The 21,945-nt window shown below is 44.7% G+C and overlaps 1 protein-coding gene across 23 annotated transcripts in view; it reads left to right on the top strand.

Moving 5' to 3' along the window:
- Nedd4l (neural precursor cell expressed, developmentally down-regulated gene 4-like) overlaps positions 1-21,945 on the top strand; it is a 333,347-nt gene that overhangs the window by 170,801 nt on the left and 140,601 nt on the right. For 21 of the 23 annotated variants that reach the window (XM_030250638.1, XM_030250641.1, XM_006526376.4 and 18 more), the window contains one exon: positions 19,444-19,525. Coding sequence is in view for 7 of the 23 variants with exons in the window: in XM_006526374.4 (XP_006526437.1) it covers positions 19,444-19,525 (82 nt within the window). In the remaining 16 variants the exon portion in view is untranslated. Of the gene's footprint in view, positions 1-19,443; positions 19,526-20,434; positions 21,029-21,945 lie in introns of those variants that run through there. The other 2 variants (XM_006526379.4, XM_017318016.2) reach the window with 2 other exon arrangements.

Below are 21,945 nucleotides of genomic sequence, written 5' to 3' on the forward strand. Positions count from 1 at the left end.
GTGTCAGCGGCTTGCTTCCAGGCTGTAAGGTGAAACTCACTCATTTCTCCAACCCATATGTACTGAGTCCTCTGGGGTTCACTCCCAGCACAGGTGTTGGAGAGGCCACGAGCTCATTAGGGCCTGAGCCAGGGACTTGCCTCTCTACCTGCAGGGAACTTTCAGCCTGCTGGGCCTGACTAACCATAATACTCGAGTCCACAGATCATATACTTATGATGGGGTTAAGAGCCATAAAGAGAAGCAGTCTAGGAAGGGAATGGCAATTACACATGTGGGTGTGCTTCTCTAAGTGGTTGGGGTTTCTTCTGTCTGGTAGCTCCTCCTGTTACCCAGTCCAGCTGGTCACGATTAGAATGTAAGTGGGGGCTGACACTAGGTTTGTGGTCGGAAGCCTGCTTTTTAACAAATCTCTAAAAGGATCGCTCCCAGGGAAAGCTGTAAGATAGTCTTCCTGGAGAGTGAATGGCATTGATCTTAGAGCAGAATAAAAAGATGTTTACTGGGAAAGCAAATTCTCCATCCATCCCAGAGGATACTCAAGAATCATCTATTTGATATGGAAACTAGAAAAAGCCCCAGAATGAACTAAATTATTCAGAGGCAACAGCAGGTAACAGAAGGATCAAAGGTATGTCTGGCTCATGGACGGTCAGAGTGAATGAAATGAGGACATGACTGTTCCTAGGTATGGCTGAGGAGAAGGCTTTTACAGTAGATAAGAGGAGAGTACAGCCAGAAGCATGTGGAAGGGTCCAGACTGAACAAGGCCATGAGAGGAGGGGGAGGGGCAGCAAGCAAGAAGATGAGAAGAGAGAGGCAAGAGTGGGGACCAGGATCCAAGAGGGGAGGATCAAGAGAGCCTGTGGCCAGTTTATATGGGAAAGAGAAGCTGAGGGAAGAGAAGGGAGGGGAGGGGAGGGGAGGGAAGAGAAGTCCCTGAACTAAGAGAGGTTTAGGGTAGGGGTTGCGTGGGAATGAGAAGAACAGAGCGGAGCCACAGGTGCCCACTGAGTCTTAGATGGGCACCACAGTTAGCCATTTGTCCTAAGTTTCTTTTGGGACCTGGCACAGAGGACTCTGGATCTCTTCGTTTATGAAGTTGTGTTAGATGAGGTGACCTCAGAGCCCCGGTTTTCCCCTTAGGGTTAGTATCCATTGCCACAGCTACTGAGTCTAGCCTGGTAACTTGTCACTCTCCACCTAAAGGATAAATGCTAGGAGAGAAGCAAGTGGGAGTCCACAAGGAGAGACTCAGCTCTGTCCTCTCCTGAACTAATGCATTCACACACACACACACACACACACACACACACCCGCTGGAAATAAATAAAGGAAGCTTTTCTCATCTCTTTAAGAGAGCAGTGACCGTCATCTCAATCTAAGCATCAACAAGCTGGCAGCTCCTCAAAGCTGGCGGCTTTATGGGGCTGGAGTGAGAGTCGAACCTGCACACACACACACACACACACACACACACACACACACATCCCAGCCCATAGATAGCGCGCCACTGTTAGTGAAATGAAGATGGTGATGTTTGGCTATTTGAGTCATAAGTGGCATAGTTGAGTGTAAACCTGGCCATCTCTTACTTACTCCAGTGGGCGTAGTTGTCTTTGCCTCGCTGTGTCACTCCAAGTCATGGAAACCAAGCCAGCCACTGAAGGGGAATGGGGAAAGGCCTGCCTGTCTCTGTGAAACAGATAACTCTTGGTGATCCATGGTACACTCCCTTCAAGGTACTCCTCATAGAAACTGCACAGTCCCAGAAAGTTTCTCCCAACGGCCTGCATCCCCCTTCACATGGGACTCCTCCCTTCTCTACTTCTGGTAATCATCTTGTAACCTGTGTACATCGATTATTCTGCCTTGTTTGCCATCTCTTAATTGCCCCTTCCTGCTGGGATAAAAGCTCCAGTAGGTAGGGAGTTTCCTCTGTCTTCTTCCAAGGGGTTCTGGACAATTGACACATTGCAGGTCTCCATGAATAATGAAGGGAGGGAAGGAGAAAGCTGGGCTCCAAGAGCTGTCCTGTGAGTAGCCACAAGGACTTGATTTGATCCTGAGGTGAGCTTGCTAGGACTTGTGGTTTCCTATGACTTGTCAATGCTGCACTGACGGTGAGCTGTCTATAGGTCACCTCAGCTCCACCTTACTGCGTGAATACAATGGCATTGCCTGGGTGGCTCATTAGTGCTTAGAGGGCAAAGTTAATTGCCCGTCTCTCCAGTTTGCTTTTCTACGGGTTGTAGTTTGACCCTAGCCATCGTGACAGGAGGAGGTCTGTCTACAGCAGTGACTTGGTGACACTCCTGATAGCTAATTCTCAGTACAGCCACTGATTTGTTCACTGTGGGTCTCCTGCCTAATGGCCAGGACTGGCTTATGGTGTTCAACGTGCCGCAGTTGCACATTCTGCTGTGGTTTTATTTAGCTTTAATCCCTTATTAATTACTCTTTAAGGGTGGATTAGCTTTCACTTACAACCTCTGGTCCATGGCTATTAGACTTCTTTGTTTTAGGCACGGCATCGGAAAAACAACCAAAGAAACCTCCAGTGAATGCATTTGTGTGGCTGGCAATCCAATTTAATTTTACCTTTAAAACATTGCACCCCAGAATATGAATCTATAGGGTCCAGGATACAAATAGGGAGTCTGTACCTCTCTATCTCTCCCTCCCTCCCTCCACACACACCTTTATCCCCTATTTTCTAAAATGCCTAATGTGTGGTAAGAACCAGTACCCTACCCTCTAAGGAGTATATTGTTGTGGGCTCTCTGTGTGACTGGAATACGATATATGCAAATGACCAAGACATGCCCATGTTTGCAGAGAGCTCCTGGAACAACAGCAGAAATGGAGAAAGAGTAAATGGGTGCTATACTGATGGATATGGGCATGGTGTCTTCAAGGGCGTATGCAGACACGGTAGGGGAAGGCATATCTAGCAGAGAGTGAAACGTGGTATGCTGAGAACAGATAGGAGCGAAACACACGAAAGATGATGTCGAAAGGCAGGACTGCCAGAGCCGAGCAAATGGGGCAGCAGGCAGTTCTAGAGCTGGGCAGACTTGGTTGCCACGTGGTTGGTCTTTCTGTTTTAGGTTTCAAAGTGCCAGTGAATGGAATGAGCCCAGCATGCTTAACTTAAAGATGAGTGTCGGCAATCAGCCTTATTTAACCAGGTGTAGAAGAGGTTGGGGTTTGAGGCTTGTCTTACGTGGGGTCTATACTGTCCTGATAAAACACCACGCCCAAAATAGCTCTAGAAGGACAGGCTTTCTCTCATCCTGCACCTTGTAGTTTATCATGAATGACAAGTCAGGGAACTGATGCAGAGGTCACAAAGGATGCTTACTGGCTTTCTTACAGTTCCCGGGACCACCAGCCTAGGGCTGGCACCACTCACAGTGGACGGGACTCTCACATATCAATCACAAACCAAGGAATTGTCCCACAAGGCTTGTCCATGGGGCAGTCTGGTAGGAACATTGCTTCCAATAAGGTTTCCTCTCCCCAAATACTCCAACTTGTGCCAAGTTAACAAAAACTCAGTGGGAAAAACTTCTATCCTTCAGGGATTTAATCTATGGGGTGGCTAGGAGGGCCCATCTGTATGCCCCAAGAGCCTGATTAGACTCAATGGTTAATGATCTTGGAGGAAGAGATATACTTCAGGGTTCAAGTGAGAGTAGCCAGAGAGACCTGCAGAGTGGAGAGAGGCAGATGACGAAGCCTAGGGAACAGTGACATTGAACTTGAAGGTTTGTAAGTCTGAGTTCTTTCCTATCCCCTTTTTATGGAGAAAAGTCTGGCACCTAGCCCAGCCTCGATGACCTTGAATTTCTGGCCCTCCTGCTTCCACCTCTGGGTGCTGAGATTACAGGCATGCACCACCACACCCTGTTTTAAGGTCTTAGTTCTTGACAAGAGTCTGTGTACTCTTGCATGCCTGCCTACATTCTTTCGCAAGACAGTTGTATTCAGATTGTCTTTGGAGACTCTTCATACTCACCAGTAGGACCGCTGGCTTCAGGCATCTCACTCCAGGACCAGAGAGTATCTTTTGATCAGATTCCTGAGTGATTTCTATGTACAGTTCAGTACTGGTGGAACCCCATTCCTCCAATGTGGAACATCTGTACTGATCATAGAAAAGAGGAGGTCTTTTCTTCCTGTTGTATGGTCTCCATAGGACCTACTTAACTTTCAGAATCTCCTCCAAATGATAGACTATGGCATATGGAGTGTGAGTCTAAGTAGGGATTAATTGGTATTTTGCTACAGTATATAGTCTTCCCTTTACAAAGACCATTTCTTACATGGCCTTGGGATGCTCACTCAAAGGAGACCCAGTTCACGGCCTTGGGATTTGTTATTGATGGATGATGTAGGACAGCTGCCAGGTGTCGTCCTTCTTGACAGAGAGGAGCAGGAGCATCACCTGCAGCATTCCAGCATGCTGTTTGTTCTCAAATGATGATGTAGGAAGAGAGGACATACCTCTGGCAATGCTGGCCACTCCCCCATATGACACAGATATGATAGAAGTGTTGTTGGTGTGGCAGTATTGTATTCCGTGTGGGCTCAGCAGACATTGGAGGTTCGTTTGTTCGCCTTTACTGAGAGCTCTGCAAGAGTTCATTTTGTGTATGAGCATGCACATTGGACTGAAAAGGGAATGGAAAACAACCTGCAAGGCACCTCTGAGAACATCAGCCCCCAGATGAAGAAGTCTGTTCTGTAAACCGGGAGCTGGAGACTGTTGCTCGTTGTGTGAGCTCTTTCTCTACTTATAAAATGACAACCAATCCTCTAATCCTGGTTTCTGGAATGAACTGTCATTTTGTCCATCTGTGCCCTGCCCCTACCCCACTCCCAATGAGGCCACCAATAATAGTGCTTCCCCAAGACTTTACTTTTTCGTGTCTGGTCATATCAGTGAGTTTCACTGTGAAGCTTCCCCCCCCCCCCCCAGTGCCTGCATGAGTGCATGCATTTTGTCTTATACCCTATGATACTCTAATAACCCCGAGATCCCACATGTTAAAAAAAAAAGCATAAGATATGAAGCAAGTTAAAGATAGTGAGATTTGTATGGAAAATCAATTCTGTCCTTAGTTATGCATGACAGATAGGAGATAAAAATTGCTGAAAATTCCACATTTTAGCAACTTAGGCAAGTTGTGATTTTTCTAAATGTAATAAAACTCTGAGAAGCCACCTTCCTCATAACGTTTGGCAAGAAGTCAGCCATCTACAGATCACACATTGGGGACCCATTTTCTACAGGGTTCCGTGAAATATTCAGGAGCCTCAGATCTAAATGGTGGCCTTAGTTTGAGAGAATGAAGATTTAGGACCTTGGAAAGGAACACACAATGTGCAAAGGCACTTGAGCTGTGGGAAGGAGGGGGCTCAGCAGGTATAACTACAGGAATGCGGAGAATGGAGATGCAGGTTATTGTGGGTGGTTTGTATGGAAGAGATCCTGGCTGCATGAAGCGTAGGCAGCGGATAGCTGTAGAGGTAAGGAGAGAAAGCCCCAGAAAGCATCTGAACGAATGACAAGGTGCAGTGGGGCCGAATGCTTGGAGAATGTTACGCTGACATCATCAGAGAGTAAAGGCAGATGTGGCTGTGGGCAAATGGACCAGGCTGGATACGCCACTTCCTGTCAACTAGAAAGAATGAAGCATGCAGCAAAAGGAAAAGAAGGAGCCCCCACGTTCTGGTTGCCAAATATAGTAGAAGTTTGATGTCAGCTATTATGGGAGAGAAGTACAAGTTGTTCCCCTTAAACTCCTGACTTTTACTGTGCTTGTATCCCATGGTTGAACTCTTTCTTCTTGAGGGTTCCATGGGCAGGGAAAAGTAGATTATCCATACAACTAAGTCCTCTATCCAGTAGGGGAAATTTGCAGTGGTCAAGCATCCATGTTAATGAGACAGACTATGAATGAGAATACAGTACCCTCTTGATGACTATGTAGTCTACACTAGGTCCTGGAGCGGTCTTTCAACATCTAATATGGTCATTTAAGGGAAGATCTTTTTTTTTGGGAAAAAAAAAAAATCTGAATACCTCTCAGATTTCTATGAGATTTAAGAAGCCAAAGCCAAGACCCAACTATCCTTCAGACACAGAGAACAATCCCCAGGGTGCTTGGTAGATTTGGCAAGGGATGATGCTGTTGGTACTGGTGTGGGTTAACCAGCTTTTAGTGCAAAAAGTGCTGCGTTCTGTGAGCTTCTTTCTTGATAGTATATGGGCCCGGAAGTTAAACGTAGGCACCTACTACATATTGACCGCCTAAGTGGGACCGTCTATCTGAATAGCTATCCCTTTAGACCTGGGAGTGGGAGTATTAGAATCTAGCCCTTTTCCTGTCCATTGTAATGCAGTTGTTGTTTCCCTCTCTCCAATTCTGTTTGGAGTTTGCCACAGCACTCAAGATTTGGTAGTTTGCTTGCCTGCTAACATGCTTGAAGATGAAACTACCAAAAAAAAAAAAAAAAAAAAAAAACCTTTCAAATGGTGTCTCTGAGCCTTGAGGGACTGCTTTTAACCCTTTGGAACATTAGGGTTTCATAGGTGATCTTGTGGTTGTGATCTCTTAGACACATTCAGTGTCTCTCCAGGGCCCCACAGGTTCGTTCCGGTTCTCATGCCCTTATGTGCACTTCCGAAGGCCATAAAGTCCTGAAGACTAAAAACATTTCCGTTGCTGTGTTGGAAACTTTCGAGAGCAAAAGTCAGCAAACAGTCACCAGCTTGCATTTCTATGTAATGAAGCTGCAGAGATCATGTTTGTCTGTGGTCCCTGCCCCAGCCTCCACTGGAGATGTTCTGTGATAACAGAGCCAAAAGGAGCAAAAGGCATTCTGTATTTATTTGTCCCTCTCGGCTTCCCGTAAAGGCTAACTTTAAGGGATTCTATTCTGCTAAGACTGCTGTCACAAAGCATCAGGGCTGGGTGCCTACCCAAAGACACTTAGTGCCTGACTGTCCTGGAAGCCACCTGTCAGGAGATATGTGCAGGACTCTGTCATGACTCCTTCCTTGCTTTCTGACTGAGGTGACAGTCAGCAGCACTTTGTGTTCTTGGCATGTAGATGCAGCCTCCCCCTGATAGGACCGCCTTCTGTGTCTCCCCCTCTGTCCATGCCAGTTTCTCCCTTCCATAAAGACGAGGTCGCATTGGTCACAAGTAAAAGTAAGCCACGCTTCTGGCCAGGATGACTCTTCCCCACCTTAATTAAAGGAGTCTTTCCACTCGAGTTAGTTAATGAGGGCTGAATTCCCTAAGCACCTCTGCCATTTGGAGTAAGCCTTCTTTAGGGGGGAGTCGTCTTCTTCTCCTTCTCCTTCTCCTCCTCCTCCTCCTCCTCCTCCTCCTCCTCCTCCTCTTTCTCCTCCTTCTCCTTCTTTGATTTATTTATTTTTATGTATGTGAGTACACTGTAGTTGTACAGATGACTGTGAGCCTTCATGTGGTTGTTGGGGATTGAATTTTTAGAACCTCTGCTCGCTCTGGTTGACGCCACTCGCTCTGGTCAACTCTGCTTGCAGTTTATTTATTTATTATTTACATAAGTACACTGTAGCTGATTTCAGACACATCAGAAGAGGGCATTGGATCCCATTACAGATGGTTGTGAGCCACCATGTGGTTGCTGGGATTTGAACTCAGGACCTTCGGAAGAGCAGTCAGTGCTCTAACCTGCCGAGCCATCTCACCAGCCCAACTCCAGTATCTTCTGGCTGCCCAGCATATTGTCTCTCTCAACCAGGAGCACACAGTTGAGGGTTAACTTGGGACCTCCCGTGCAAGATTGAAAGAGAACAACTCACTTGCAAATCTTTTTCCATACTTGATTTTAGGACAGTTCTGTCTTTCTCTCTGTCTCATTGTCACTTTATTAATCAGGGACGGACAGGGCTACTTTATAAAAGCAGTGTATAATAAACCAACCAGAGTGTACCCTTGGACTTTTGTCTAAGGAAGTCCTACTTGATATGATTTTTTTTCTCTAATCAGGCAGGAAGCAGATGAGCAGATCTGATATTCCCACCAAACTCCTATAAGAATAATCCAACGGAAAAAAAATTTTTTTTCATCTTGTTTCCTTTAGGACTGAGATCTTGGAGGACTCTTACTGTTGCTTAACTGTTCTTGCTTTACATTGATTTCTCTCTGTGTGTGTGTGTGTGTGTGTGTGTGTGTGTGTGTATGTATAAAATCTAGGCAGGCCCTGACTTGCCTGTACTAGACATGCTTCCCTCCCATCCCCACCCTATGGAGATAAACACCAAGTGGTGATAGCTGGTGAATTATAATTACAGGTACTCCCTGTAGGTTGCCCTACTAGTGATCCTAGTAAATGTGTATAACATCAGGTGACCAAGAGAAGGCCACCCAAAGGCAGAGTCCTCAGTCTCCACTAGAGATTGAGGTGTCTTTTCCTTAACCTCCCATCCTCCACACACAGCCCAATAAGCTCTTTGTACCGGAACCTGCAGAAGCAAGAGGGAAAGAGGAGGCCATGATGGTTGTCAGAAGTGCATCCTATAAGGTGTTCTGAATTGAAAGATTTAGGGTTGAGGTCTAGAAGGCTGTAAGTTAATCAGCTCTCTTGGTCAGCGATTCTCAACCTGGGGTCTCAACCACTTTGTTGTGGGGGTGGGGGTCACATATCAGATGTGTGCATTACAATTCATAACAGCATAACTAGAGTTATGAAGTAGTAATAAAATAATTCTCTGGTTGGGGGTGTCAGCACAGCATGAGGAACTGGATTAAAGGATGGCAGGATTGGGAAGGCTGAGCACCACTGCTCTAGGTGAGACTTGTGGCTGCCCAGTGTTGAGAGTTCCTTGTGTTGGGAGTTTCTGGTCAACCAGACTTCCTCAGTCACTTCTGCTGCTGGTAGTTCCGAATTTCTCCTTCGGATCTTCATAGTGCATGTGCAGTAGAGGACAGGTGTGCATCCGCATCTCCTGTGAGCAGCCTCGGGAACGGATGGCTTCCCAGGGAAATCGCTAGTGAAGCCTTCCTCTTGTCTGAAGTAGATGCTTTCCAGAAGGACTCATGGTTCGAGACAGGATGAGAGGATTTCATCCATGGAACATCTGATCTCACCGATATCTTAATTTTCATATTCTCTGTGATACAAGATTTCTTACGTGACGACTTTGCGTGTCTGTAATACAGTTTGCCTTCTCTTTCCTAGCTTATCAAAATCAGCAAACTTACTATTTTAGAGTAAAAGATATTGCTCTAATAGAAAATTGTACTAGTTTTCAAAGAACTGCTTGGAAGTAGTTAAGTTAGCATTTAAGAATAAAAGGAATTGTTAGGAGCCTAGCCTGGGCTTCTCTAGCTAACAGGGGACTGCGGGGAAAGAACATGGCTGTCCTCTCTGATGGGAGGTCTCGTGTGATACCTACCACCTTTCCGTTGCAGGACAGCTTCTGTAGCATTCACTGCTGGTTCCTCGATTCCTCGGCAGCCCTTGAGGAGCAACCACAGGGAGGGCATTTTATCTTTGCAGAACCCTTTCTGTTCTCTGCAACCCATCTCTTTTTTGTATCTCCAAGTGGATCATTTCTGCATCTCGCTTATATGAGGCCGTAGGTTTGTCCAACCTCTATAAAAACCTCTCAGGATGCCCTCATGTTGTTTGTGAGTATGCAGACTCCAGGGTTTTATCTTTATAATCCTATCCTTTCCCCGGCCTGTCTAATCAGTTTGGAAGTTTTACATTTTCTCTCACAGGTTAACAGATGTTAATTGCTCACACCCTTAAGTTTGTGTGAAAATACTGCTTTTGCTGTCTTTGACAGAGTAGATTTTTTAGAACCCCTAAAGAGATAATGGAGGCAATCTAGGTGTTGATGTGGTGATTAAACAGAAGCATTAGACCCACGGAGAGGTGCTGTCTGATGATGAAGCCTGCTGCACCGATATTTAACATAGACATGAAGACACTGGGCCTGTGACTTGACACATTGGCATACTGTCTTTCAGGGTTTCTATTCCTGCACAAACATCATGACCAAGAAGCAGTTGGTGAGGAAAGGGTTTTTTCAGCTTACACCTTCCACACTGCTGTTCATCACCAAGGAAGTCAGGACTGGAACTCAAGCAGGTCTGAAAGCAGGAGCTGATGCAGAGGCCATGGAGGGATGTTCCTTACTGGCTGGCTTCCCCTGGCTTGCTCAGCCTGCTCTCTTATAGAACCCAAGACTGCCAGCCCAGAGATGGCACCACCCACAAAGGGCCTTTCCCCCTTGATCACTAATTGAGAAAATACCCCACAGCTGGATCTCATGGAGGCATTTCCCCAACTGAAGCTCCTTCCTCTGTGATAACTCCAGCCTGTGTCAAGTTGACACTAAACTAGCAGTACACATACCTTTCCTAAAGGTTCTTTCCGACTTGGGGGGGGGGGGGGGATGTCATTGTTGTTTGAGTTTTGAGATGGGATCACTGTATGTAGCCCAAGCTGTCCTGAAACTTACTATATAGAGCATGCTGGTCTTTACCATCCTAGTGCTGGCATTAAAGCTATGGACCAGCATGACCACTTTAATGGTAGAAATGCCTTATTCTTTTGATACACACATTGTGTACTTCTCTCTCTCTCTCTCTCTCTCTCTCTCTCTCTCTCTCTCTCTGTGTGTGTGTGTGTGTGTGTGTGTGTGTGTGTAGGTTTCAGGGAGATGATCTCCTCTTAGGTTAGAGGAGACCATCAGATCAGGGGATCTGAGCTCTCTCCAGCTCCCCATATTTGGTGGGGTTTTGTTGTTATTGTTGTTTAGATTTATTTGTTTGTTTTATGTATGCGAGTACACTGTTGCTGTCTTCAGACGCACCAGAAGAGGGCATCAAATCCCATTACAGATGGTTGTGAGCCACCATGTGGTTGCTGGGAATTGAACTCAGGACCTCTGGAAGAGCAGTCAGTGCTCTTAACCGCCGAGCCATCTCTCCAGCCCCGACACATCGTGTTTTTAAGTTTTCTAGTTGCTGCCATTTAGGTAAAGGAACCACATGCAGATTGACCACGTGTTTGCATTCTAAATAAGTGACACATTGAAGTCACTTAGAAAATAGTGCAGCAGGACAGCACCCTTTATGGAGTTGGATATGTTCCGAGAGCAGTTTTGTTTGCCCTTGCAGTGCTGATGATAGAGAGCATTTCCATCTTGAAGCAAAGCATAAGTGATTGTCAGCCTTGTACTGGAATAATTCTAATGGCCATATACAGTATTTTGTGAATGCATGTTTGTGTAGCACATGGCATATAGTTTTACATGTGTTTATTTGCACTGCCTATAGTTGTCTCTAGCTTATTTTATTTCTGTTTTTTTTGGGGGGGGATTTGTTTTGTTTGTTTTAAAGATCTATTTATATTTTACTTCCATCTGTGTCTGTGCATCATGTATGAGCATTGCCCCCAGAAGGCAGAAGAGGGCATCCAGTCCTCTGGAACTGGAATTACAGATGGTTGTGAGCATGCTAGAAAAAGTGAACCCAGGTCTTCTACAGGAGCAACCAATGCCCTTAACTGCTGAACACGGTCCAGCGCCTTAAGCCTGTTTTTAATCTTCGGCTTTCGTAGTTGGCTCTTCAGGGATGCATGGCACACTCAGATGTACACTGAGCAAAATGTGCTCTGGGAGGTAGAATGAAGAATCTGGCCTCACATGTCTTTTCTTCTTCTCGTTCATGAAGTAGTCATGCTAGAGTCGTGGTTTGTTGTTGTTGGTTGTTTTTTAATTGTGAGGATTAGTGATAGTGTGTGCCTGTGCACAACCATACACATGTGTATATGTGTTTAAAACTGTTTATAACTTTTCTCTGAATGTCAGGTCTTCACTTACAAACTCAGTGTGTGTGTGTGTGTGTGTGTGTGTGTGTGTGTGTATGGACATGGATATGTGTGTGCTTGTATGTTGATATCTTGCTTACTCTGGGTTCTCCCAGGGAGGGCACAGCATCTGCTCCTGCTTACCCCTGGCTCACTTCCTCCACCTTCGTGCCCACCACAGGCCTTTTGCACACACTGAGTACTCAGTGTCTATTTGGAATAATTTCCAAAACTAGCTAAGTTCTTGTCTCTTCTTGTGGCCTCATGATCAGTTATCACTTTATCTCCTTCCATGTTTTAAAAAACATACTTAACAGAAAGAAAGAGAGAGAAAGAAAGGAAAGGGAGGGAGAAAAGGGAGGGAGGGAGGGAGAGAAAGAGAGAAAGAAACACAGAGAGAGAGAAACAGAGAGAGAAACAAAGAAAGAAGAGATTCTACATATAGGAGAATTTCTAATAGAACAGGTACTAGAAGAAGCGGCTGCATGCCCCTGCTGTCTTGGACAACTGTTTGCATATTCCAGAACACACACGTGCAACTTTCTCTCTCAGCTGCTTTCCTGGACAGTGTTGATCTTGCAGAGGCTAAGGGGATATTGAGCAAGTTTCCCCCCTTAACAAACACTCCTAACACTGATATTCTCAAGAGTCACCTCAATGGCCATGTGTGCAGAGGCCTCTGGCTCTCAGGAATTCCTTTGACCCAGGTCTGGGACCTCAACTGTAGGTGGTAATGTTGGTTGTAGGGAGAGGGGCAGTCACAGCCAGAGATTTCAAGACCAGGAATAAGAAGGTTCTTGAATAAATCATTGCTTGCTCCTGATAACAAAATCATAACTGAGGTTACTGAGGATATTTTGAAGGCAGCTTCACCGTTTATGCCTAGGACATAAAGTTTTAATGCCCCTTTATATATGCCTAGGGACAATAGGGAATGAATTTGACTGTAACCTAACCCATTCTCCTCATATCTGTTAAAACCCTGTGTAAGAAAGAGTGTTGGCACTGCCAGGATTGGTGGAAAGTGGCACATTGCAGTGTATGCTTCTTGCCTGTCAGTTCAGTCCTAAGGACTGGCAGAGTGTGTGCTCCATTCTTTAAAAGTCCCTCATGGTCATGTGTTGAAGGCTGTTCTCTAGGTTTGAAAGAAATGTGAGGGTTGCTTGGGTTAGTGAGGTCCCTGGTCACTGGAGTGTATCTTAACTGAATCATATGTGCAGCTGTCATGTTCATGACCTTTTTGGTACTTGTAAAACCTGACCCTTGCTCACAACTGGAAATTTAGAGAAAGAAAAAAACCCCAAGAACACAAAGAAAGAAAGAAAGAAAGAAAGAAAGAAAGAAAGAAAGAAAGAAAGAAAGAAAGAAAGAAAGAAAGAAAGAAATCTAGGTGGTATTCCTAATCCTGAATGTTATAGCATGTTTTCTCTCATTTTAAAATATCTCTGAGATGTGGTTTTAATTACCTACAATATCCTGGTTTCATGGTTATAACATTATTTAATCACTTTCCTAATTGGGAAGAGTGTGCTTCTATTTTTTTTTTTTTTCATATGAAGCTGTCTTGAGCCTCTGGACATAGATTTTCTGATCTCTCAGTGCCTCTGGGATCAGTCACCAGCATTATAGCTGAGTCAAAGGCTGTCAACTCTTGGAATGCTTTTGGGACTTTGTCCATCTCCTGCTCCAGAAAACTGGCGGCAGTAATTTGTCTTTCTGGTAGCAGAGGCTTAAATGGTTTCTATCTAAACTGTGTTAGGTTATTTTTAAGCTTACGTGATTTGTTATAAAAAACTTCAGTCAGTATCTTTGCATGCGTTTGTACATTTTATTTATTTATTGTCACACTTTCTAGGTATTTCCCCCCGCTCTGGAGTTCTTTGTAAGTGTTATTTCTTTATTGAGGATTTAAATAAGTATACAACTCTGATGGTAGACGTGGGGAAGAACAAAGAGGGGGCTTTTCAGTGACACGCTCTAGAATGGGTGAGACATAGTATGCCAGGTAGTCAAAATAAACATGATGTGTGGCACCATGTAGTGTGCTGTAGCCATTAGCCCGGTGTGTTTTGGTAATGGGGAACAAAGTCTGACCCTTCTTATCGCCATCCCCTGTGGCCCCCAGAGCCTTCCTATCTCAAAGGAGAATGATAATTTCCTTCAATATGGACCATTTTCAGGGTTCTGAAGATTAACCATTGTGGGAAAGACCCCTTCATAGCTGGCAGACAAGGTGGTGACTTGGCAGCCTATCTTCTTCAACCTGGATGTCATTTGCCTTGAACGTACGGCACAATAAAGGCAGCCCCTGCCTGCCCTGCCACTCATTGCGCCGGCCACTGGAAAAAAAAAATGTGGTTCTCAGTAAGAATTATTTATTCTGATAAAAATGAGTTGAGTAGCAGGTGGGAAAGAATGCAGCTCGCTGTGACTAAGTGGAGCTGGTCAGGTATTACACCACCGCAGTGTGTCGTGACTGAATGTCCTTGTTCACAGTGTCCCGGAAGGTTGGGCAGCAGGGTAAACCCAGACAGGGCAACACTCAACTCTCCCCGAGAAGTGATCTCATCTACAGGATCTTTGCCTCTCATGATGGAAAGTGAGACTGAGACCCCAAGAAAGATTTACATCTCCTAATTATTTAAATCCAGTTGAAGTCAGTGCAGCTCCAAAGGTCCTCTACTCCGTGTCACCAACACGTGGGCACAAGAGCTGGTCTCTTAGCGCAGAGGCCCACAATTCTCAGCCCTGCCCTCCATGTTTGAGCATGGGAGAGATGACCATTGGGAAGCCCTTCTTTAGGAAGTTTCACAAAATCAAAATGGACCATGAGCAAAGTTTTCGGTGTGCCTCCTTGTGAGAAAACAGGAATACTTTCCTTGGCACCTGGAGGCTCTGTTTACCACTTCAACCTCCTCCCTCTCTGCTCCTCACTGATTTTTTTTGTAGCTCCTCGTGTGTCTTAGGTCTGTAAGGTAAAGCGATTTCACCCTTCTGATGTTTGCCTGAAATGTCTTCTTTGGTACACAGATGTGTGTACATTGTGCTTGTAAGCAAATGGCTTTGAGCCACTCAAGCGTTCTCCTCTTGGCTTTGTATATTCTCTGTAAAGTAAGGAAGCACCTAACATCCTTCTACTTAGTACACATTTTGTCATTTTCCCAAAGTAGACATTTGGTTTTAGGGACCGGTGTGAAATTTCAGGTGTCTTAAAATTGCACTAGATCATTGATATATTCTGGAGAGAGTCCTGGCTTTCCTTATTTGACAGTCCCCAACAAACCTACCACAAATGCATCCCTGTGGACGTGGAGCAGAGAGGTTGCCCCAGTAGCGAGGACTCATGTATTCCAGGCTGACCTTGAACTTGCTATGCAATCAAGGATGCTCTTCCCTTCCTGCTCTTGAGTGGGGCTACCCAAGCCTTCTACCAGCTGAGCTCTTCATCCTCACTTTCATTCCTTCTCCTAGTCCTTGACACCTCTGCTGAGACCATTCTCACTCCAGATGGTGAAGCCTCCCACGGCCTCCAGCTTCCTGTCTTAGGAAGAACAGATGTGTGTTAAGCAACCTCAGGGAAGGTGGTGATGAGGCTGCACGTGTTCATTGGACACTTCCTCAAGTCAACCACATTTCTCGTGTCATTCTTCCCCAACAGCTTCCTTATAAAGTACTGGTGTGGTGCCTATTGCCTGCATAGTAAGATTATGGTACAGAGAGGTTAATTATGTGTGTCCTTCAAGGTTAAACAGCAGCAATAGGGAGTTAAGCTCTGGGAAGGGTGGCTGCCTCCTTACAGTGTCCGTCTGGGTTGTCTATTGACCCTGAGCTCCTCAGATCGCAGCAGAGCCAGGCCTTTAAACATCTAGATTTCCTGCTCAAACCCATCACCAGGCTTTACCTCCAATCCTTCTGCCTGGAACCCTTTCACTCTAGTCTTGGCCTCTGTTCCTTCAGATTCCCCTCTGGCATGGAATGTACCCAGCTAAGTACATTTATGGTTATCTCCTGAGATATTCAATCACTGAGCTCTAAGGTGAAACTAGGCTCCCAGATTCTAAGTGGCCCTGGCTTATGTGAGGTCAAAGACAAGAATCTGGGTTCCTGGCCAACTTTTGTCATAGTTATCATTTTATTTCTCTTTGCTCCAAGCAGGTGGAGCAGAGCCAGGGCTTATCTCATTTGGAATGTCATATGCATATATTAAATAGGGTGTGGTTTGAGGCCCAGTACCAATGTGGTGCCTCCTTGGAAGGGCTAAAAGGAAGAAGGCTATGGTTTGCCTTTTGTCCACAAAATAGGAAGCTTGCCAGGAGGGAGGGACATCGAACTAGATAAGCCTACTTTGTTTCGAAGATTTGCAGAACATACTCCTCGTCCAGTTCACAGGGGCCTGCAGAGCTTGAACTTCTTACAGAGTTCTATGAACGTTAGCCCTGAGCTGTACTAAGTACCAGACACCAGAGGAGCAGTAACTAGAAGCCAAGGATGGGTTGTTTTGAATAAGATGCCTAGCCCGAGCATCTTACCCAGGTGCCTGTGGGTATGAATAACGAGGAAGTGTGGGATAGCTATCGAGCTGTGGTTGGCACACCCTGTTCAAACCCTTTGTGGCAAGTCAGCATCACCTCAGTCAACAATCAGCACAAGTGGGAAGTAGAAAGAAACAACCAGAGAAGCCCCCAGTTGCCTCCTAAGAGAGTAAGGAAAAGAAGCGCCATTTACAGCAGCTGTCATATCGGGGGCATGTGTACTCTTGGGCACTGTGCTGGCCATTACTGGTGCTCAGCAGTGTTGATCTGTGATCGCTAGATAACCCTGTGAGTTAGGGACTGTTGTCTCACCTCATTCACGAGTAGCCCGAAGGTGAGTGTGGTTAAGCCCCCGCATAATGGGAAGGGGTACAGCAGAGCCCTGTACACTAGTAACTGCTCTCCGTAGCTTTACACTTGCACCACACAGACCTTTAGCCAGCTCCAGCCCCTTGGCCTCTGGCTGAAGGCTCTTAAGGTTGAATTATGCACCAGGAAGTTTCTTGGTCAATATTTCATAGGGTCTGTTAGACCTTGAGCACTCCAGGCAGTACGTGTGCAGGCGTACCTTTCTCGTCACAGTTGGAAGACATTGTCCCGTGGTCAGAGACCTCACCCACCAACTCCAGCCATGTGTGTCACTTGTACAGTATTCAGGGGATACAAAAACGGAGGCGAATAAATCACAAGTGGAAGAATGTGGATGTTCTATTAAGGTGAGGCTTAGCTACTCTTTGAAGTTAGTTACATAGTAGCCAGCAATTGCAATAGCAGCTCTAAGTCTAAAAACATAAGGCGGTGTATAGGTACTTTGTGTAATGTGGGGTTATGTGTATGGGTTTACACTCTCTTATACTCTATACCAGGAGTGTGTTCTTGAGACTGAAATCAGGTATTGAGAGCTTTTCAAGCAATAGATTGGTGGCTAGAAAAGAAAGGAAACAAATGAACTCTAGTGCTGGTTAATGCACTTTTCAAATACCACTTAGAACACTTAGTTTTCCAAATGCAAATCAGTTGCCTCTGCATCAGGGAATTTTTCTAGAAATGTTAATTCTGGGGTTCTCTCCTCAGGTTATCTGAGTTTTGCTTAACCCAGCAATCTGCCTTTTAGCCACTCTCTCTTCTCCGAGATTCTGGTAGACTAAGGCCTGAACAATGACCAAAAAGGCCAACTCTGTCATGTCCCAGACCAGAGACCGCCAAGGGGAAGGTCCTCTTGAGCCTTGTGCATGCAGTAGATGCTGGGTCTTGGTGGCTGTTTTTCTGTTTGTTTCCGAAGTGCACTGGTAAAAAGTGAACTTGTCTAGTCAAATACTCCTCCCCCGAGGCAAGCCTTCTGTTTTATGAACAAAGGGAAGGCTGATGTATATCTTTTTTCTGTATACTAAAAATTTACAGACCTTTGATTTTGGGTGGATTTGGAGTGGGGATGTATGGGTTGGTGGGTGGGTTTATGGATGCAGTTATCCTCTACAGGTGTGTATAGAGACCAGACATTGGTTATCTTCCTCAATTGCTTTTGACATTTGTTATTACTACTGCCATGATTATTATTTGGTTAGACTGACTGGCCAGTGAGCTGAGAGCGGCCAGTCCCTGCCACCCCGACATGCATCTACACTCAGCTCTTACATGGGTGCTAGGGATCTGAACTCAGGTCCTCATGTTTGCACGACAAGCTCGTCACCCACGGAGTCCCCTCCCAGCCCTGTGCTGTGTGTTGTGTGCTGACTATCCTGTGACTGCCAGTCTCTTATGAAGGGTTCCTGACCTAAACTTAGCATTGAAAATAACAAGTAGGAGCTACTATACTCAGGATCTTGAAGTATTTCCTGTAGTCTTTGCGAATACTCCAGAAGTGGTTACCATTGTTGGGATGGTCCCTGAAGGCTAACTCTCTCCATGGTGTGTTGGGAGTGGTTTCTAAGACAGGCTCTCTCTCTATCCTCAAGCCTCAAACTTCTACCCAGAAATTCCAAGGTTTCGTTAGCGCAACACCCTGGGCTGGCACAATAGAAACTGGCACAATAGAGTGATAGAAAGAAATGATCAGGTATAGATAATTAAACAAATAAAAACTGGAAGGGTAAATTCATAAGAGAGCTTTGTGTTTTCCTAGTCCTCAAGAGTAACACATGGGAACAGGTTATTTTTTTCTACGAGTGTGTGTGTGTGTGTGGGGGGGGGGATGCATAAAGAGGTCAGAAGATAACAGGAAAGATAGCAGTCAGCTTTCTCCTTCCACCTTTATGTGGGTACCAGGGATTGGACTCAGGCCATCAGACTAGCACTGGTACCTTTCTAATGAGCCATCTGACTGTTCCCTCCCTCATTTTTTTTTTTTTTTATTTAATGAAAACTTGAATAGTTTAGAGCATTTGGCTTAGCAGAATCAGTGCATCGGAGTGTATCGGCTCTATCAGTAGACAGTCTACACTGGGTACACTTCTCAGTACATGTCTTGCTAAGAAGATGCCTGCTGCCCAAGTTAAAGACTGTGTAGTATGTCAGGAAACTTGAAATCTAATCTAGACTTTTCTCAAGTCTCTATCTTTGGGTGACCACCGAATTTTCTAGGCTTCAACGTTGACTTCTGAAGTGTTTGCTCATTTGATCTGGTATGGTTTAGGGGAGTAGTTGTTGTTTTATATCCACTAGAAGAAAAGTGTTTTTCCCCAGGCGGTAGAAATGAGACTGGGATTGGGCAGTAAACTTATGTTTTCTTGATAGGTTTTTATTTGTGGGAACAAATTTCCCGTGTCACTTCATGAAAGTGATGTCAATGTTAGGTGTTGGAAAAAATCACCCTTAAAGTTAGAACACTGGTTTCTTTGTGTTGTTTCGTTTGGGCTCTGTTTGACAAGAACATCTATTAATATCTGCTGATTAGTTTATGGACATAAATATGAGCTAGGGTGTTAACTGGTGTTTGCATCTTAATTCCATGTTGCTGTTTTTGTTGGCTTGTTTATTTCTAATGAATAAAAAAGTATAGCGCCATTAAATGTGAGCTCTTTCCTTGCAGCGACCCATACGTGAAGCTGTCCTTGTATGTAGCTGATGAGAATAGAGAACTTGCTCTGGTTCAAACCAAGACAATTAAAAAGGTAGGTTGGCCAACTTTTTATGAATTTCATCTAAGTTATAATTTAACATTTTGTACTTTTGCTTTGTAGCAGTTTGTGTTTTAAGGATAAGATAGCAATATTTTTTAAGTGTCCCTTAAGTATTATATCTGAAAATCATCCATAGTCCAAAACCTTCTCATGTTTTATTTGAGTTATCTGTATAAAGTTTTTTCCCCTTATAACACATATAATCAAACAAATAAATCATTCTGGTTAATGCAATATTTTTTATAAGAAACACGTAAGCTGTAATTTAAAGTTTATTTAATGAAATGGATTGTGGAATTAGCAGGCAAAAGAGAAATGGTTTGATTTGAAATAACTTATGGAAGGAAGCAAAATGCTTAGTTATGTGAAAATAATAAATGTATTAATAAAGATATATATGTATGTGTATATATATATGTGTGTGTGTGTGTGTATATATATGTGTGTGTGTGTGTGTTTGTGTGTGTGTGTGTGTGTGTGTGTGTGTGTGTGTCTTTTCCTGTTGGTGTGTGTCGCACATGTTCATGTGTGTGGAGGGAAAAATAAACATGGATGTGTGGAGGCCTGAGATAAAAATTAGATGACTTCCTTAACCATTCTTTCCCTATTTTTGAGAGAGGGTCTGTTGCTAAATGCAGTTCTCACTGGCTTGGTGTAGATGGACAGGCTAACAAGCACTGGATCTGTCTCTGTATCCATGCAGGGATGGCAGGTGCTATGCATTGCTCCACCCATTGCTCCACCCACTGTCTACATGGGTGCTGGGACAGCAACCGTTTTTTACTGACTGAGCCATCTCAGCCCTATAAAAATAATGTCTAAATCCACTCACCCCGATGCTTTTGTTTACCTATATAAAATGCAGGGATGTTTTCTTGGGGATGGGAGGCGGCTATGTGAAAGCTGTATGTTTTCTACCAAGAATACTATATTTGTGTTAGGGTTTGTTTGTGAGTTACTATTATCCCCCAACACACACACACACACACACACACACACACACACACACACAGACGCGCACTGTTTCTCTGAGTCTGTTAGATAGTCTCACCACTTTGCCAAAATGTATCCTGATTCCGTGATTGCTTTAAACATATTGCATCCTTCCTGCTGCTATGGAGACACTTCAGATCTCTGGCAGAGTGGGGTCATTCTGTACAGGAAACAGTACTGTGGTGTCCTTCACCTGACATTGAGACGAGCAGTAAAATCTGTTTTCAAACAGAAGCCAGTGCACAGATTAGTGGGAGGCTGCCTAGGAGAACGGAGGCCATTGTTCCCAGTGTTAGGCGCTGGTATTTGTTCTGTTCCCAGTGAAGCTGGGGCACCTAGTTGGAACAGCAGTCAGGGGGCCTAGTCCCCTGCTGGACTAGAGCCAAGGACACATGCCAATGACGAGGGTATTGCAATGTCTTTCATTTGGAGTGGCAGCCCTGTTTCTCCCTCCGTTCGCCAGCTGGAGGGAGTGTCTCCATCCCTGCAGCCAGCCTCCTGGTTAGTATTTGCTGTGCTGTCTTGTGCCGTGTTGTACTGTTCTGTGTCGTGCTTTCGGGTCAGCTAAGGCTTCCTCTACCTGGGTCCCTGCTCCATTGGCTTTGTGGTCTCTTTTTGTCCTTTGCCTGCCTGGCAACACCTCCTACTTCATCCCATGTACCTGTCTTCCAGGTCAGGAGGGGAACATTCACGCATACACACACACACACACACACACACACACACACACACACACAGCCAATTCCATCTCATTTCTATTCATGCCCCAAAGTGTGGTCATTAAGGGAGGGTTTTTTTTTTTTTTTTTTTTTTGAGAAGTAGGGGTGGGGGGAAAGTGGGATCTTGCTGGTTTTTTTTTTAAAACCAATGCAAATTGATCATTGTTGGTGTTGTTTTGCATGTGTAGTGTTCTGTGTTTGTTTGTTTGTTTGTGTGTTTTCTTTATTTTTTCTTTCCTCTGCTAAAAGGCAAATGTGTCGATGACATGGTTTTTTTTTTTCGGTTTCAGAATTTTACAGGTCATTTTTACAGGTTGTGTTTCTCTGACTTTTATGCCTATATGTGTGTGTGTGTGTGTGTGTGTGTGTGTGTGTGTGAGTGAGTGTGTGTGCTCACATGCATGCGCATGCACATGTGTGTTCCCTCATAAAAAAGTGCTTTATATTAGTTTGGAAAGACATTTTGTTCAGGCCAAGCATCAAAATATCATTGCTGTGTTCTTGTGAGATGTATATTTAAATAGATTGATAAAATATGAATCAGACATGGAGAAGATCAAAGGATATTTTTAAATAAGTTTTTTTTTTCTGAGAAAAAGAAAAAAATACAAGTTCCCTTTGGTTATAATCTCCCTCTCCCCCCCCCCCCCCCGTGTGTGTGTGTGTGTGTGTGTGTGTGTGTGTAATGTGTGGTGTGTT

Source organism: Mus musculus, chromosome 18 (genome assembly GCF_000001635.26).
Source record: "Mus musculus strain C57BL/6J chromosome 18, GRCm38.p6 C57BL/6J".
Lineage (NCBI taxonomy): Eukaryota > Metazoa > Chordata > Mammalia > Rodentia > Muridae > Mus > Mus musculus.